This window comes from Otolemur garnettii, unplaced genomic scaffold (genome assembly GCF_000181295.1).
Source record: "Otolemur garnettii isolate 467f Iridium unplaced genomic scaffold, OtoGar3 scaffold00087, whole genome shotgun sequence".
Lineage (NCBI taxonomy): Eukaryota > Metazoa > Chordata > Mammalia > Primates > Galagidae > Otolemur > Otolemur garnettii.
In genome coordinates, this window is record NW_003852482.1 from 3,140,328 (window position 1) to 3,157,375 (window position 17,048).

A 17,048-nucleotide genomic window follows, 5' to 3' on the forward strand; every position below is an offset into this window, starting at 1 on the left:
CACTCCCAGCAACTAACAGAGTGAGCGCATCAGCCAAGCAGGAGAATCCACAGGGCTGGAGAGTCCAACAACGTGCTCCCAGCAACTAACAGAGTGAGTCCATCAGCTGGAAGAGGAGGCCCGGACATCAGCCAAGCAGGTGGTGCATTTGGGCTCTTTCTTCCTTAACTGACATTTACACAATACATCACTGCAGGACACATGCACTAAAAGAGACATGTCCTAGGCCATGCAAGAACCCTTCACAAATCTAATAATACTATGTTCTCTGACCTTAGTGGAATTAAAATAGAAATCAAGAATCAAATCATCTGGAAAAATCCCCAAGTTCTTAGAAATTAAACAACATAATTCTAAGTAACTCATTGGTCAAAGAAGAAGTCTGAAGAAAAATAAGAAAATATTTTGAACTAAATGAAAATAAAATCACAACATGTTAAAAGTTATGGCTTGCAGCTAAAGCACCGTTCAGATGGATATTTATAGCAGTAAATTCTTATGTTAGGAAATGTCTTTTGGCCAGGCTCGGTGGCTCATGCCTATAACCCTAACACTCTGTGAGCCCAAGGGAGGCAGACTACCTGAGCTCAGGAGTCTTGAGACCATCTCTACTAAAAATATAAAAACTAGCTGGATCCTATGGCAGGCGCCTAAAGTAACCAGCTACTCGGAAGGCTGAGATAAGAAAATTGCTTAAACCCAAGAGTTTGAGGTTGCTGTGAGCCAGGACACCACAGCACTCTACCCAGGGTGACAGAGAGAAATTCTGTCTCAAAAATAAAAGAAAGAGGCTCGGCGCCCGTAGCACAGTGGTTACGGCACCAGCCACATATGCTGAGGCTGGCAGGTTTGAGCCCGGCTCACACCAGCTACATAACAATGACAACTGCAACAAAAAATAGCCGGGCGTTGTGGCGGGCACTTGTAGTCCTAGCTACTTGGGAGGCTGAGGCAAAAGAATAGCTTAAGTCCAAGAGTTTGAGGTTGCTGTGAGCTGTGACACCACAGCATTCTACCCAAGGCGACACAGTAAGACGCTGTCTCGAAAAAAAACAAGGTCTAAAGTCTAAGACTCTACCTTAAGAAACTAAAAAAGAAGGCGGTGCCTGTGGCTCAGTCAGTAGGGCGCCGGCCCCATATACCAATGGTGGTGGGTTCAAACCTGGCCCCAGCCAATCTGCAACAAAAAACAGCTGGGTATTAAGTAGGCACCTGTAGTCCCGGCTACTTGGGAGGCTGAGGCAAGAGAATCACCTAAGCCCAAGAGCTGAAGATTGCTGTGAGCTGTGATACCACAGCGCTCTATGGAGGGGTACAAAATGAGACTCTGTCTCTAAAAAAAAAAAAAAGAAAGAAAGAAAGAAACTAAAAAAGAGGCCAGATGTAGTAGCTCAGGCCTATAATCCTAGCACTCTGGGAGGGTGAGCTAGGAGGATCACTTGAGGTCAGGAGTTCAAGGCCAGCTTAAGCAAGACTGAGACCTCCATTTCTACTAAAAGTAGAGAAATTATCCGGACATTGTGGCAGGCACCTGTAGTCCAGCTACTCAGGAGGCTGAAATAGGAGGATCACTTCAGCCCAGGAGTTTGAGGTTGCTGTGAGTTAGGCTGATGCCAGGGCAGTCTACCAAGGGGTGACAGAGAAAAACTATCTCCAAAAAAGAAAGAAGGAAGGAAAGAAAGAAAGATCCATGAAATTAAATCAAATGATGATTCTTGGACAGATTGATAAAACTGATAAACCTCTATCCAGCTTCACCAAGAAAAAGAACACAAACTACTGATATAAGGAATGAAAGAAAAGACATCACCTTAGGTTTTACAGACAAACCTAAGTCCATAAATTCCACAGTTTAGGTGGAAATGGAAAAATCCCTTCAAAGACATCAACCACCAAAACTCACTCAAAAAGAAACTGACAACCTTAACAGTCCTATATCTATTAAATAATTGAATTAGTGGTTAAAAACCTTCCAACAATCAAAATTCCAGGCCCAAATGGGTTTGCTGGTGAATTTTATCAAACAAGTAAGAATTAATACCAATCTTGTAACTCTCCCCCGGAAGACAGAAGAGAGGGACACTCTCCAGCCTACTTTTTATTGGCCCTAATTACTACAGGATGTTCCATCATGCCCAGTTCTTATTGAGGTCGGCATTATACTCACACCAAAACCAAGACAGAGAACATCCCAGATGCAAACATCCAGAAGCCCAAAATGCTCCAAAATCTGAGACTTTCTAAGTGCTATTGAGATGCTCAAAGGAAATGCTCCTTGGGGCACCCTGGATTTCAGATTTTCAAATTTGGGATGCTCAATAGTTGGGGCCATACAAATACTCCAAAATCTGAAAAACTCCAAAATCCGGAATACTTCTAGTCCCAAGAGTTTTGAACAAGGTTTACTCAACCTGTACAAGGAACACTGATTTTTGTATCCCCCTGCAAAAAGAAGAAAGAGAAGGAAGGCGAGAGAGCAGGGAAGGAAGCACCCTCCGACTGCTCTGTCCCCTGAGTCCCTGTCCCCATTAGCAGCCTGCCCAGCTGCCCGGCCTCCCAGGACTCTGCACGCTCCCCTGCTCCCACTCACAAGACCAAGCCTGCCCACCTTGCCTCCCATGCAGTTCTCAAACCTGCATGACGGCAATTCCCCCAAGGGCTGTCCTCTCTGCTGTTCCCCATCATTGCTGAGCTGCGCTGCATGCTGGCCGGGATCAAACCCTTCCTAACTCCCCCCATGCTGGTTCTCCAACAGAGGTGCCAACCTCGTCCTGACTTTCAGAGGCATTGTGCTCTGTAGGATTGTGCCTGCCATGCCCTGTTCTTGGAATCCCTGCTGGACCCAGTGCTGCCAAGTTTGCACCTACACAGCTGTCACCTCCTCCTGGGGAAGGAAGAGGACACCAGCCCCCAGCTCCTCTCCCATTGGCCACATTCTGCCTGTCCATGGCAGGTCTGTCCCAGGGCTGTGCCTGGCCCCAGCAGGGGCTGCATCAGAAGGCTGGATCTGCATCGAGGCTCCATTTCATTGCCCTGAGCCCTGCCTCCTAGGTGAGCCCAGATCCCAACAGAGATCCTTGGCTCAGAACAAGAGAACCTCTCAAAAGCTCCAAGGTATACATACCAGGCGCCAAATGCTCTGCCCAGAGTCAGGGGTCCATCCTCGCAGACGCAGCTGAGTGTCCTCCCCACTGCTCCCTGCAACCCCACCCGTTTTCCTGGGGCTAAGCCCCCACCTGGCACTCTTGCTGTGCTAGCATCTATGAGGTCACGTGCTGGCCCACCTGCCGGCCGCGGTCGTGCTGCTGGCCTTCTTGGCGGGAGCCTTCTTTTGCTGGGCCTGCTTGGCAGGTGGGGCCACCTTGGCCTTCTTCTCCTCCTCGGACTTTGCCTTGTGTTTCTCCTTCTCCTTTTCTTTGTCCTTCTTCTTCTTCTCCTTCTCCTTCTTCTCCTTTTTCTTCTTTGGTTTGTTCACTGGGGCCTGAGACAGAGCGGCCAGCTGCTCATGCACGGCCTTCAGCTGGAAGAAAGAAGGTGGCTGAGTGGTCACAAGGCACAGCCCCGCACCCAAGGGCCACAGGATGATGAGTGAACTCAGGTGTCCTCAGAACTGCCTCAGTTGTGTGGGTGAGTAAGCCTGAAGCCCCCATGTCCCTCTGCCTTGGGGAGCCAGACAGACCTGGGCAGATCGTTCTGAAGCCCCACCCGGCCCCTTGCTCCTGCACAACTGCCTGGAGTAGAGAAGCTTCTCTGCTACAGCTGCCTTCTCTACCAGAAGGACGAGGAGCCTGGCTCAGTACAGAACAGGTGGCACAACCAGAACTCAATAATGGCAGCCAACATTTCTATCATTATTATTATTTTCCAGAGGAGGAAGACTCTCCAAGGGCTCAAATGCAGGGAGCTCAGCCCTGGCAATCCTGGGGAAGCCATCTGCTATCACACAGCAGGTCTGTGGGAGCACAGTGAGCTGGGCCCAGCAGAAGACAATCTGATGGCACCTGCCCTGCAGCTGGCGGCATGCCAAGGGCGGCCACATACAGGTGAGGGGAGGCTATCCCCCTCCAGGTGGAAGAAAGAACCACCTTCCCTGCAGTGTCCTCACCATCTCAAAAGCAATGTCCAGCCCAATGCCTGTGACTGCAGGGTTCTCTCACACTCATGGCCCACGTGCCCTGGGAGCCACTTCCCGAACTTAGCTATTCTGCCCCGTCTTCTCCCTGTCTGAGGTCCCAAAAACCATGGCCATGGCTGGCTCTCAGATGCTCAGGGATAACAATTTACATTTCTCTCACTTTAGCCTCACATCAACTCAAAGAGGTGGTCATACAAGCCCCAAATTGCAAACGAAGGAAGCATAGCAGAAAAGAGGACAGCCTAGTCTGGGGCAAGTCAGAGGTGGGGACAGATGGACGGGTGGCTGGCTGCAGCTCTGACACCTGCACTAGGTGCCACTACAGGCGACAGCTCGGACAGCAGAGCCATGGCCTCTACAAGTGCCGTCCAGACTTTTCCAGACAGCATGAGGCACAAGTGACCTGAGCCCCACTCCAAGGCACGTGTCCACGCAGCCACCCACACATGCCCATGGGTCAGACTCATGCCTCCCAGATCTGGGGTAGGCACTCGGGTTGTGTGAGGAAGACCAGGAAAGAGGCAGATCACGGGCTGCCCCACCAGATGTCCTAGCCATGGCCAGCCCCACCTGCTCCTGCAGCTCCGCCAGCCTGGTGGCCCGCTCCTCCTCCGAGTCTGAGCTGCCTGACTCCGATGAGCTCTCCTCACTGCTGCGGCTGCTCTCTGTGCCCTTGCTCACCGCGGGGGCCGCAGGGGCTGGCAGTGCGGGGGCCTCCACCGGCTCATCTGGCATCTTGGCAAACCTCATCTCAAACACGTCCTGTGGGAGAGCAGGAGCCACCCTGAGGACCTGGATGCCCAAGGGGCAGTCCAGGGGCCCCAGTGCTCCGGCAGGAAGGTCAGGCCCAATTTAGAGGCCAGGCCCCACCTACCTGGGCTACCTGGGGGGCTGCTCCGGATCGACCCTCCCTCGCCTCCCCCTATAGGAGCTCAGAGGCCCAGAGGCCCACTATCCACAGACCCAAGTCCTATGCTGGCACAAACTCCATGTGCCTCCTCTAGGGGATGCGAGCTCCATAGGCCGCCCTCCCTGTGCAGTGGTGCCCTCCTCTGAGTTTTTTTTTTCTTTTTGAGACAGTCTCGCTTCATCACCCTTGACAGAGTGCTGTGGCATCACAGCTCACAGCGACCTCAAACTCTTGGGCTTAAGTGATCCTCTTGCCTCAGCATCCTGAGTAGCTGGGACTACAGGCACCTGCCACAATGCCTGGCTGTTTTTTTTTTAAGAGACAAGGTCTCGCTCTGGCTCAGGCTGGTCTCGAACTCATGAACTCAGCCAATCCATCTGCCTCGCCCTAACAGAGTGCTAGGATTACAGGTGTGAGCCACCACGCCCCGCCCCTCCTCTGAGTTTTGACAGGGCTTGGCCACAGGAGTCTGTAAGCCAGTTTCCAACCACCCCCACCTCCACCCTTTACCCTATAATTTTACTGCAGCATCAAACCTCCAAAAACTAGCTCTGAAGGCAAACACCTTGTCCTATCACAACCAGTTCGGGAATGCCCCTTGCACCTGGATCTGGGCCATCTCCTCTGGGCAGCCCAGGATCCTTTCAGATAGGGGAGATGTGGATTTGTAGAACTCACACTCCTGAATCCATGTTGATCTGCACACATACAACACGACCCCGCTTCCCAGCCTGGAGCTCAGCGTTCCGAAAAGCCCATTCTGGGTTCTGTCCCCAGGCTTGATCTCCCCAGAGGCATGTCCACCCAGAGCCTCATCCAAGCCGCTGCCACACAGACTGCTCTCAGCCAACAGAGAGTCTGGAAGGCCGTTTTGGTCATTTTATTGTTGGGCTCAATTTACAAAATTGATAGCAGCAACTACTAACTAGTCTGCAGCAACAAAGGGTCATCAGCCAGTGTGGCCCTGCCACAGACCACAAGTCCCACAGGAACAGGGTCAGAACTGTCAGCCTCTGTGCTCTGCGTGCCAAGCCTGACGCTGCCCATGGCCCTGGCTTCGTCACCCAGCTCAGCGGGGAACTAACCAGGATCCAAAGAGCTGTGTCTTAAAGCCTTTTGGGGCCAGGTGCAATGGCTCATGCTTGCAACCAAAGCATTCTAGGAGGCCGAGGTGGGTGGATTGCTTGACCTCAGGAATTTCAGACCAGCTTGAGAAAGAGTGAGACCCTATCTCTACTAAAAATGGAAAAACTGGGCATTGTGGCAGGTGCCTATAGTCTCAGAGTCTACTTGAGAGGCTAAAGCAAGGAGGATTGCCTAAGCCCAAGAGTTGAGATTCCTTTGGGCTATTACACCATAGCACTCTACCCAGGGTGACAAGGTGAGACTCTATCTTAAAATACATATATATATATATATATCCTTTTGGTTTCAAGACACAGCAAAGTCCCAAAGTCTCAGGGTAAAACAGGGGCTCCTGGTGGCTCATTTGGGTGCAATGGGACTCCTAGGGCCACTCTGCCATGCTCCCCAGCAGGACCCAGCACAGAGCAGGAGCAGCCTTTGGCACGGCCACCCACAGGAAGGAAGCACCATCCCTTGTGTGAGTCCTAGTCCTCTAAGATAACGCCATAAACTGCTCAGGGTTCCAGAATGGCTCTGAGCAAGGGGCTGAGAACACCTTACACAGTGTTCTGGTCCTTCTGAAAGACAGCAGCCCTGGAGGTGGATAAATGTCTGTAATTTTTATTTTTTCCTCTAAAGAAAGGTCTTTTGGGCTCAGCGCCTGTGGCTCAAGCAGCTGAGGTGCCAGCCACATACACCTGAGCTGGCAGGTTTGAATCCAGCCTGGGCCCACCAAACAATAATGATGGCTGCAACCAAAAAATAGCCCAGCATTATGGTGGGTGCCTATAGTCCCAGCTACTTGGGAAGTGGAGGCAGGAGAATCGCTTCAGCCCAGGAGTTGGAAGTTGCTGTGAGCTGTGATGCCAAAGCACTCTACCCAGGGCGACAGCTTGAGACTCTGTCTCAAAAAAAAGGAGGGGGAGGGGGAGGATGGGGAGAGGGAGGGTAATTGGTGGGACCACACCTACCGTGCATCTTACAAGGATACATGTGAAACTTACTAAATGTAGAATATAAATGTCTTAACAGAATAACTAAGAAAATGCCATGAAGGCTATTTTAACCAGTTTGATGGAAATATTTCAAATTGTATATAAAACCAGCACATTGTACCCTATGACTGCATTAATGTACACATCTATGATTTAATTAAAAAAAAAAAAAGAAAAAGAAAGGTCTTCTGAATATCTAACATTTAAAATACTGGCACTGTTGTTTATAAAAACAGGACCTACCAGGTCAGTTTTAAGAAGGAAGAGCAGACATGACACACTGTTCCGTGGCATACCCACGGAAACACGTCTGAGTGCCTGGACTCAGGAGCGTGTACACAGACACCCATCACCCTCCTGCAGGGAGATTAGTGCCAGAGGCCAGACCAAGACATTCTGGTCTTGCCTTAACATGTCCCTCTGTCACCATATTTTCTATAACGTATAGGCCTTTGACTTTCGTTGTCAGAAAAGCAAAAAACTACAAAGGAACTGCCACTTAAGCTGATATCCATGATCCTTGCCAACGAGCTTCTGACTTCCTCCCCTGCCACAAACAGACACGCTGGGACTTTCAGTTCACACAGTCACAGGAAAGTGGACATCTGCCATTCCATGGGCAGTATGTGCCAGTCTCTGCAGTCAGAGCCCAGATGAAAGGCCAGCCACTCACAGGCTCCCCCCAAAGCCAGCCTGAAGCCCCTGGAGGGCAGAGGCTGCCTGTTCACCCCCATGTCCCAGGAACCCACTCACAGCCCAGCAGGGACTTGGTTGTCACTCAGGAAAGAAAACCGTGTTGAGTGAAGGAGGCTCCCTGAGGCCCCTGGGCAGGACAAGACACTCAAGTCTCTCCCAAGTGCCAACCTGAGCCGCTAACCCTGCCTGTGCCCAGCCTCAGGTTACCTGCAGCTTCCGGGCCATGGCCACCACCTCGTGGTCCGGGGGGTTGTATTTGTAACAGTTCGAGAACATTAGCCGGATGTCGGCAGCAAAGCCCTGTGCGTCTGGATACTCGCGGCTGTCCATCTTCCTCTGCAACACACAGTGACAGGGTGGTGAGCGCGGCCGCGGGGCCTGGCATCTGCACTCTCGGCCAGACCCCGCCAGGGTGAACCATGCACTGCCAATCAAGCCTGCTCTCCAGACCTCACACACAGGAGCCCCGAGTCAGGGGACAACATGGTGACTTGGTGGCTTGGGAGAGTCTGGGACTCCAGACACATATCCCTGGATGGAAGGAAAAGGTACTCTATGAGAAATGAAACCTTTAATTTTTCCTCTAAGGAGTCTAGCCTGCTTCTTACAGAAACTCCTCACCGTCCCACAGCCCCCAGATGGAATTCAGAAATAGCACAACGTGCCCAGTGGCAGCTCCTGACTCCTGCAGGAGCAGAGAAGACAGAGGCTGTTAGGCCACCATAGGGTCCCTGCGGTCAAACCCACTGCAGATCCTTTTGGGGCTTGGTAAGCAGGGGACGGAAGGCCAGGCAGGTGGTTCCACATAGGGCCTGGGGCACATACAGAATGGCTCAATCAGTGAGTAGGCCGGCACACCCAACATACAGAGGACCCGTGATAACTCACAGTGGTCACTGAGGACTCACAGTAGGGACAAATGGAGGACACACTGCCTACCAGGGATGAGCCTCCATCTCAGGACAGCTTCCAGTAGAGAAGGGGCACACAGACATGGGGTCCAAGTCCTCACCCCAAGCCCTCCCTAAACCTCACGATTTTGCTGGACTCAGTGCAAACAAGACAGAATAGTCAGGGTCTACCTGCCTGCATCCAGCCTTCGCAGCGGCAACCCCAGTCTGGAACACCCCAGGGAGCTGGCAGAGAGAGGCCTGGGGGCACCTGAACACTTTCTGGTGTTGGAAATCTTTTTTTTTCTTTCTTTTTTTTTTTTGAGACAGAGTCTCACTCTGTCACCCTTGGTAGAGTGCCATGGTGTCACAGATCACAGCAACCTCAAATTATTGGGCTTAAGTGATTCTCCTGCCTCAGCCTCCCAAGTTAACTGGGGCTACAGGCGCCCGCCACAATGCCCGGCTGTTTTGTTGTTGTTGTTGTTGTTGCGCCTTCATTGTTGTTTTAGCTGGCTTGGGCCAGGTTTGAACCCCCCCACTCTCGTGTATGTGGCTGGTCACTGTGCTACGGGTGCCGAGCAATATATTGGGAGAGTCTTATCTCTTTTTTTTCCTCTTTCTCTTTTTTGGGGGACAAACTTCCCACAAAACTTCACCCTTTAAGACTATCCATGTCAAGGGTGTTTCTCCTGCTGTGTGCTACTTTCCCAACACTGGGACTGCCTCCTGCTCCTTCCTAAGGCCTGTGCTGGGTGAACAGGTCCTGGGGTGCACCATGCTCTTCCCCAGGTCACAACGGGTGATGTGGATGGGAAGCTCTGAACAAAGCAAATCCTGGCTTCACAGTGCACTAGTTCTTCAATCTTCCTTATTAGGGTCTTAAGGGCAAATCTGACCTTTTGACTCTTGGCTCACAACTCCTATTTCTGTGACATGGTGGCGATGCACAAACCCTTTGGGTGGTGCAGGTCCAGCCTCAGCTTCCCCACCTCAGGGGGGCACAGCAGAGTCCATTCTCTCGCTTCTCCTGCATGAGCCCCAGGCTCTGGGGCTGTGAACAGCTGGGTCTGTCCTGGCCCTGATACTCTTGAAATCCACAATCAACCAGGGGAAGAGAAGGCATTAGCCAAGAGATCCTGCCCCAGGTTAATTCTGGAAAACGAGGCAGGTGGTTCAGACCTGCCTTTACAGAACCAGAACCCGAAGATGAAAAGGAACAGGTACCCTCTGGTATGAGCCCACTGTCCTGGGGCTACACAGCAGCTTCGGGAGGAGGGGGGCCACACCTGCCCCCACTGCTGGAGCACCTTGCACCTGGCGCAGAGGGAGGGCAGGGGCTGGGGGCTCAGAAACCTCCCATCTGCTCCAGGGAAACCAGAAGGAGCTTCCCAGACTTCAGCCACTGCCTCTTAGGAGGCCTCTGCAACATGGTCGTGGCCAACCTAGGCCCAACGTGTGCTGCTTGAACCAGACATGCTCTGACCTAGAGCACAATGCCCAAGAGCCCAGGCATGGGGCTGGACAGCCAGGGCTCTGGGCCTCAGCTCTGCCACCCTATTTAGGACTGATGGCAGCCACAGGGTAGAGCCCAGGCCTGTCCCTACTGGCCACGCAACGGTCTCATCTGCTGTGAGGTACCCACATTGGGGCCAGAGAGAAGGAGTGCGCAGCCTTACAACTTATGCTGAACACAGGAGTAGGAGACTGGAAGGAAATGAGCAAAACCACAATCTGGCTTCAACGGGAACAAGAAGTGATGAAGCTGTCGGTCAGTGACCAGCAAGCAGGACACACATTCCTCCCCTGACCCCTGCCAGACCATAGCTGAGGCCGCCCAGGCCCGCCCCGGGTGTGCATGTGCCCAGCGGGCAGGCCATACTCCCCACTTGGCTGGCACAGACGCAGGATGTCAGCACAGCCAACTCTTCCAACACTGGGGCTACATGGACAGGGTGAGGAGGGCCCAGGGGCTCACTGCCCACGGCCCACCACCCAGCCACGTACTTTGACGGTGCTGAGGTCCATGGGGTGTTTGATGATGTCATGGTAGTCGTGTAACTCCAGGGCCTCGGCGTCCACCGGCTTGTAGAAGGGCCAGGCGTAGGCGGCGTGCTTCTTGGACAGCATCTCCCGGAGGATGCTATCACAGTAGCGCAGATGCTCTGACAGCTTGCCCTTCTTGCCCGCATGCTGGGGCACCTCACTGTCCTCCAGGTCCTTCTTGGGTGGCTTGATGGGGCGGCCCCCACTCTCCCGCCGGGCCACCACCTTGGCCTGCTTGGGGTCTGACAGTGGCGGAGGAGACTCACTCCGGCTCGCAGTGATGGCGGATGTTGTGGGTGTGGTTGTGTCTGCTTTCCGCTTGACGCCCTTTTTCTGTAACAGTGAGACAACAAATGAGTACAGAAACCAGGACTCGGCTGTGAGGACGTGTCCAGCTGCAGCTGTGCCTCCGCAGCGCTGACTCCCTGCCAGGCCCCAGACCCAGACCCAGCGACCCCATGCAAGGCCCTGTCATCCTCCCGGCTGCCCCTACAATAGAGGACACAAGGCTCACAGGCCATGGTACCGGCCAAGGTCACACAGCTGGCAGTGGTGAGACTGGGACTCCAACTCAGACTCGACTCTGAAACTCACCCACGCCTGAGCGTGGAGTGGCACCGCTCTCCCAGGGCCCCAAGGGCTTGGCGGTCCCAGATGGGCACGTGTATCTCGCCCAGAGCCATGAGGTGCTACATGCAGGTCACCCGACACCTAATAAGCACCACGGGCCAGGACTTAGGACACTGGGGCTTCAGAGACCTGGGTGGAATTCTCTGCTTCTAAAGACCAGTCTCAGGTGAGGGCCTCAGAGCTGGGGGCTCCAAGAACAAACACAAGTTGCACAGGACAGGGGAGGCAGGAGAGCATTCCAGGGGTGGGGGGCAGAGGCCAGCCTGCCAGGAGACACAAAGCAGCCACAGCAGGTTTGGGACCAAGGGACTCCAGGGCACCATGAGTGACTGGGTGAGTCTGGACTCCATCCTGAAGGGCTTGGGGGCCACAGAGGGCTATTTCAAGCAGGGGACAGTGAGATGATCCCCCAGAGCCTTCTGTGGGTGTGTCCTGGAGGCAGAGCTGGGCCCCAGGCAGATAACACAGGCATCTGCCAGATGAGGGAGCTGTGTTTAATGCCAGGCATCCCAAGGGTGTGCAGGTCTCTCTGGGAAGTCCCAAGGCCCACAGGCATCACTTGCAGCCTTCCAGAGCAGGGCCTGATGTGTACACTGGGACCAGCTCAGAAGATAAGCTGCTCCTTATCTCAGCTCGGAGGACAGAGGAGTCAGCGAGCGGGATCCACGTGCTCCCAGACCACAGGGGTCTGCTCTCTGGAGCTGCTCATGGCCATGGCCCCACAGCCGCTGTCCTCAGTCTGGCAGGGACAGGAGCTGGCTACCCACAAAGACTTAACAGGCACCCACGGGATGCCAAGCGCCAAGCGCGTGCCGCAGAGGGCGGGGGCGGGCTCATCTGGCTGTGGCAAATGGGACATGCTCCAAAAACAGCCCCACGCTGTGGGAGGCGCTTGGCCAGGCGCCGCCCAGAAGTGCAGGCAGTGAAGGCCATGGGGAGGAGAGCAAGGGAGGCGGCATTTTACCTTGGGCGAGCCATTAAACCCCTCTGAGCGCCCGCTTCCTCATCTGTAAGATGGGGGAAATACTGCCTGCCCCGAGGGCCGCTGTGAGGATCAAATCGAAGAAGATAACACACGTGAGCATGTGGCACAGGCCCTGCTCCAAGCTGAGACTCGACAGGCCCCGCTAGCCCCAGACCTTGTAGGGAGCGCCCACTAGAGGCCGGGTCTAGGCCAGGCCAGCACCCACTGTGAGAAGCCCCCAGCCAAGTTGGGAGCTAGTGGCTCCTGACACACCAGTGCAGTGCAACTGGGCACTACTCTGCCCGGCATGAGCAGGGAGGATGGGACCCCTCCTGCCCTCGCTTCTCCCACACCTTCCCCACCTTGACCGCTGGGCTGCAAGGACCAGAGAAGCTGGGGTCCAAGTTTAGCCCGGCCCTCGCCAGCTGTGTGACCTTCAGCTTCCTGAGCCAGGAACAAAGGCCTGACCTCCCAGGGCACAGAGAGAACCACTCCACATGGCCAGCACTCCACATGGCTGGCACTCCATGAAGGGGGACCAAGCTTGCTGCCTGCCCACACCTGCCCTGAACTCAGAACCCCTGGCCAGGCTCAGACCCCAGCCAACCTTGTTGTTGGCCCCTCTGGCTCAGGGCGCTCACCTTGACGACAGGTGGTGTGGGAGGGACCACAGGGACGATGGGTGTCGAGGGCGGAGGTGGGGCAGCCGCCGGGGGAACGGGCACCGATGTGACATTTGCAGTGATGGTTGGAACAGGGGTGGCAGCAATGACGGGCGTCTGGGAGACGGTAGGGGGCACATTCTGAAAGGGGGTCGCCGGGGAAACAGAGGACACGGCCGCCACTTGCTGCGTACCTTTGAGACAAGGAAGGGGGGTTCAGCCAGGTGGGCTCCACTAGTACTTCCAGAAGTTTCCAGGACAGTACCCTTCAGCCAGACCCCTGGCCCTGCACCTTGAGGGTGGGGTGTCAATCCAGTGCATCCTGGCCAAGTGCTCACTGCATGAATGAGCAGGGACCCTCTGGCCACAGTCCAAAAGAGGTCAGGAGCCAGCCCTGGGGTCTGAGAAAACTGGGACTGAACTCAGGCCCCATTAAACTTGCTCAGTAACTGAGGACAGACCCTCCCTAACTACCCACCTGCTCCCAAGTGCAGCACTAGATGTCCCGTGGCACTGAACAGGTCTCTTCTGTAGGTTCCCAGGCCAGGTCAGACCCAGGGCTCAGAGTACTGATCACAAGCACCGCACTCTCCATGGGGAGGCAGTATCCTACTGGACCCAGAGTCAGACCCAGGGCTCAGAGTACTAATGACTAGCACCGTACTCCCCATGGGGAGACAGTATCCTACTGGACCCAGAGCTCAGAGTACTGATCACTAGCACCGCACTCTCCATGGGGAGGCAGTATCCTACTGAACCCAGGGTTGGGGCACCACTGTACTCCCCAGTGGGGAGGCAGTATCCTACTGGACCCAGGGTCGGGGCAGGCTCAGAGTACTGATCACTACCACCGCATACTCCATAGGGAGACAGCATTCTACTGGACCCAGGGTTGGGGCACCACTGTACTCCCCAGTGGGGAGACAGTATCCTACTGGACCCAGGGTCGGGGCAGATCCCCAAGGAGGCAGAGACCTAGCAGACAAAGGCCACAGGCTACATGGAGAGGCAGCCACAGGTGTGGGGCCTGGGGGGGAGCAGGGCTGGGAGGTAGAGAATAGGGACACAGAGTCTCCCCCAGACCTTAACCTCCTCTCCAGAGCGATTCCTCCTTAATCCAGGGTAACTACTGGGCACCAGAGCCAAGACTAGCACCTGCCCGTTCACCATGCCTGGCCCGCCTGGCAGGGAGCTGGGCTTGGATGTTCAGGCACAGAGTCCCCCACCCCCAACCTGCCCCCCGCCCCCTTTACCTGCACTTGGGGTTCCCGCAGCCGGTTTCCGGCCTTTGCCCTTGGGAGCTGGGGGTAATAATTCAACTTCCTCCTGGGGCATCTGGGCCACTTTCTGCAGAAAAATTTTCTCTAAGGCTTGGGCCATTAGCACTATGTCATCTGTGGGCTAAAGACAGAGAGAGCCCCGTCACTTGTCAGGATGGAAGCTGAATGCTTGCAAAACACAGCACGGGTTGTAAGCTTGAGAAAACACTTATTTAAAAGTTTTTAAGAGATGTGGTAGAGCAGGAGGAAGCCATGTGTAAATTTCCATGTGGAAAATTTTAGAATACAGAAAAGCATGAAAAACAAAACTCAGCCTTCATCCCATCAAATGGAGAAAAAGAGCCTCAACAACTCAGCATTCCTGTTCATCTTTACTTTATTCGTGTCACTATTATAGAAACAAAAAAACCCACAAGTCAAGCAACTCCCCAAATCTCTTCTTCTCCCTGAACACTGTTCCACAGACGGTGGCCTCCCCATGACAGCATCTGCGTCACTCTGGGCAGCTGCCCATGGAAATCAGTTTACTCGGCCAGTCCCCTACCCAGATGCACGTGGGGGCTGTATCCCCCACCCCGGGAGCCTGCACTGATCCTTTAGAATGTCTAAGACTAAGGGCAAGGATGTCTCAGAGCGTCTGGGTGCATCCTCTCCTCCGAAAATCCTGCAGTCTCCATTCCCCACCATAGCAGGACCCAGGTGCCATGTGGGAATCATGGACCAGGACCAGAGAACACCAGGCCTGAGGGTGCAACGCACTCTGGGCCACCCGAGAGCTGCTGTCCAGTGCCCGGGACGACCTGCCTGGGACCCAGATCCTTACTTCGTATGCATCTTACCTTGTTATAAATATAACAATTTGTAAACATGGTGTTGAAGTCCTGCATGCATTCGCTTGCACTCCAATAATAATTATTTTCTAATCTCTTCTTAATTGTCCCCATGTCCATTGGGTTTTTTATTATCTTATGATAATCCTAGGAGAGAGATTTTCAAAAGCATTACACAGTAATTTTCATTACTCCCGGGACACAGCATGGTCTTCCCAGTGAGGTGATACGGGGCTGGCCTGGGTCATTTCTGGCCACCTGCAACCTCTGCCCAACCTCTCTCCTGGGAGAACCCTGGAGCCAGTCTACATGCTAGAGATGGGGCCAAGTTCCCTCCAGGGAGTCTAAACCTGAAGGTGACCAGCCACCAAACCAGGTCCACAATCAGGACACCAGGTGCTGATGGGGGCTTTTCCTGAGACATTCAGGGAAAGCAGGCCTTAAGGCATACTCAGCACACAGTTAGACCACAGCAGGATGAAATATGGACTGGGGGGGCCCCTGTTCCTGAGGCCCCATCGCTATCTGCCCCGCACCCACCCTGGAGGCACACAGGGTCTCCCATTTCTGCCTCCCATGCCCTGCTGGCCTCGTCCAGAGCACCTGTCCACTCTGGGGCAGCAGGTGCTGACAGCAGGGCTGGGACAGGGTCTGCTCACCGGCAGGTTCAGCTTGATTGCATCCACGGGCTGGTAGAAGGGCCAGGCGAACTGGTGTTTCCAGAGCGTCTTCACCACCACGTTCTGCATGTACTGCAGCTGGTTGGTCTTGCGGCCGGGCTTGCTGGGGTTGGAGACCTCTGGGGGGGGTGGGTTCACAGGGCCCGGGGCCGCTGGGATCCCCGCAGGGGCGACAGTGGCAGCGGTGGACATCCTCTGGCAGCTCACTCACTTCCCCTCACAGCAGCAGCTCAGAGAGGCCCTCATGTCTTCTGTGTACCCCGAGGAGACATGGCATCCCATTTCCGGCCCAACCAGGCAACACCTGTAGGGTTGGGGGACACAGGCTGTTGCTGCTGGGACCAGGCCACCCCTCCAGCCTCAGTGGGCTCCTGAGGGGCAATGTCTGGCTGCCCTCCCACCGCCCAGGCAGGTAATTGTCCAAAAAGCCGCTTGAGCCAACAATGACCTTGCTCAGGAAGACTCTGCAGCCACTGCCCTCTCCAACTGAGGAGAAGAGGAGGGTAGGGGATGTAACTCAGGCACAGACCACCTGCTCCAAGGTAGAGGTGAGTATGCCAGAGGACTCGGCCACCTGACCACCAACTACCACTTGTGGGGGCCAACTCGCTTGGCCTGTCCACTATTCCTGGCTATGGCAACTGTGTAACGAACGATCCTCGCACAGAACAGCTACAACAGGGACTCGGCAGCCAGGGCGGCAAGGCCAACAGCAACCCAGACACGTGCAGACCCTCATACAATGCGGGGGCTGGAGGCCACGGGGCAAGGTTCCACCGTAACCAGGAGAATGCGCTCGGGTTTGTGATGGCGGCAGGGCTGTGACCCGGTCCAGCCTCGGCCAATCAGGAGGGCGACAATGTGGCTCCAACTCTGCCGACTTCCACTTCACCCTGCCCCAGCCCAGCTATCCAGGAAGGCTGGCCACTGTAGCCCCTAGTGTGACTGGGACAACCCTGACGGTGGCATGCCCACAAGAGGACTACACAGTAAGAAAATGCACACAGACCACCCCCACCACCGGCACCCAAACTTCTAGCTCTCTTCCAGGGAGGACACCAGTACAGCACATGTACAGCATGTGGCCCCATCTCTGCCTGGAAAGAATAATCCTTCAGGCTCGGCGCCTATAGCTCAACCGGCTAAGGCGCCAGCCACGTACACCTAAGGTGGCGGGTTCGAATCCCCAGCCCGGACCCGCCAAA

General features: G+C 54.7%; 1 protein-coding gene across 1 annotated transcript in view; it reads right to left on the reverse strand.

The window, feature by feature from the left end:
* Positions 1–16,146, reverse strand: part of BRD3 (bromodomain containing 3) — a 20,755-nt gene extending 4,609 nt beyond the window's left edge. Inside the window, exons 1-8 of the mRNA XM_003794860.3 lie at positions 15,823–16,146; positions 15,173–15,310; positions 14,307–14,454; positions 13,033–13,247; positions 10,759–11,130; positions 8,069–8,197; positions 4,706–4,897; positions 3,285–3,520 (exon numbers count right to left, since the gene is read on the reverse strand). Coding sequence (XP_003794908.1) covers positions 3,285–3,520; positions 4,706–4,897; positions 8,069–8,197; positions 10,759–11,130; positions 13,033–13,247; positions 14,307–14,454; positions 15,173–15,310; positions 15,823–16,035 — 1,643 coding nt within the window. The 5' untranslated portion in view covers positions 16,036–16,146. The remainder of the gene's footprint in view (positions 1–3,284; positions 3,521–4,705; positions 4,898–8,068; positions 8,198–10,758; positions 11,131–13,032; positions 13,248–14,306; positions 14,455–15,172; positions 15,311–15,822) is intronic.
* Between the last annotated feature and the right edge of the window lie 902 nt (positions 16,147–17,048).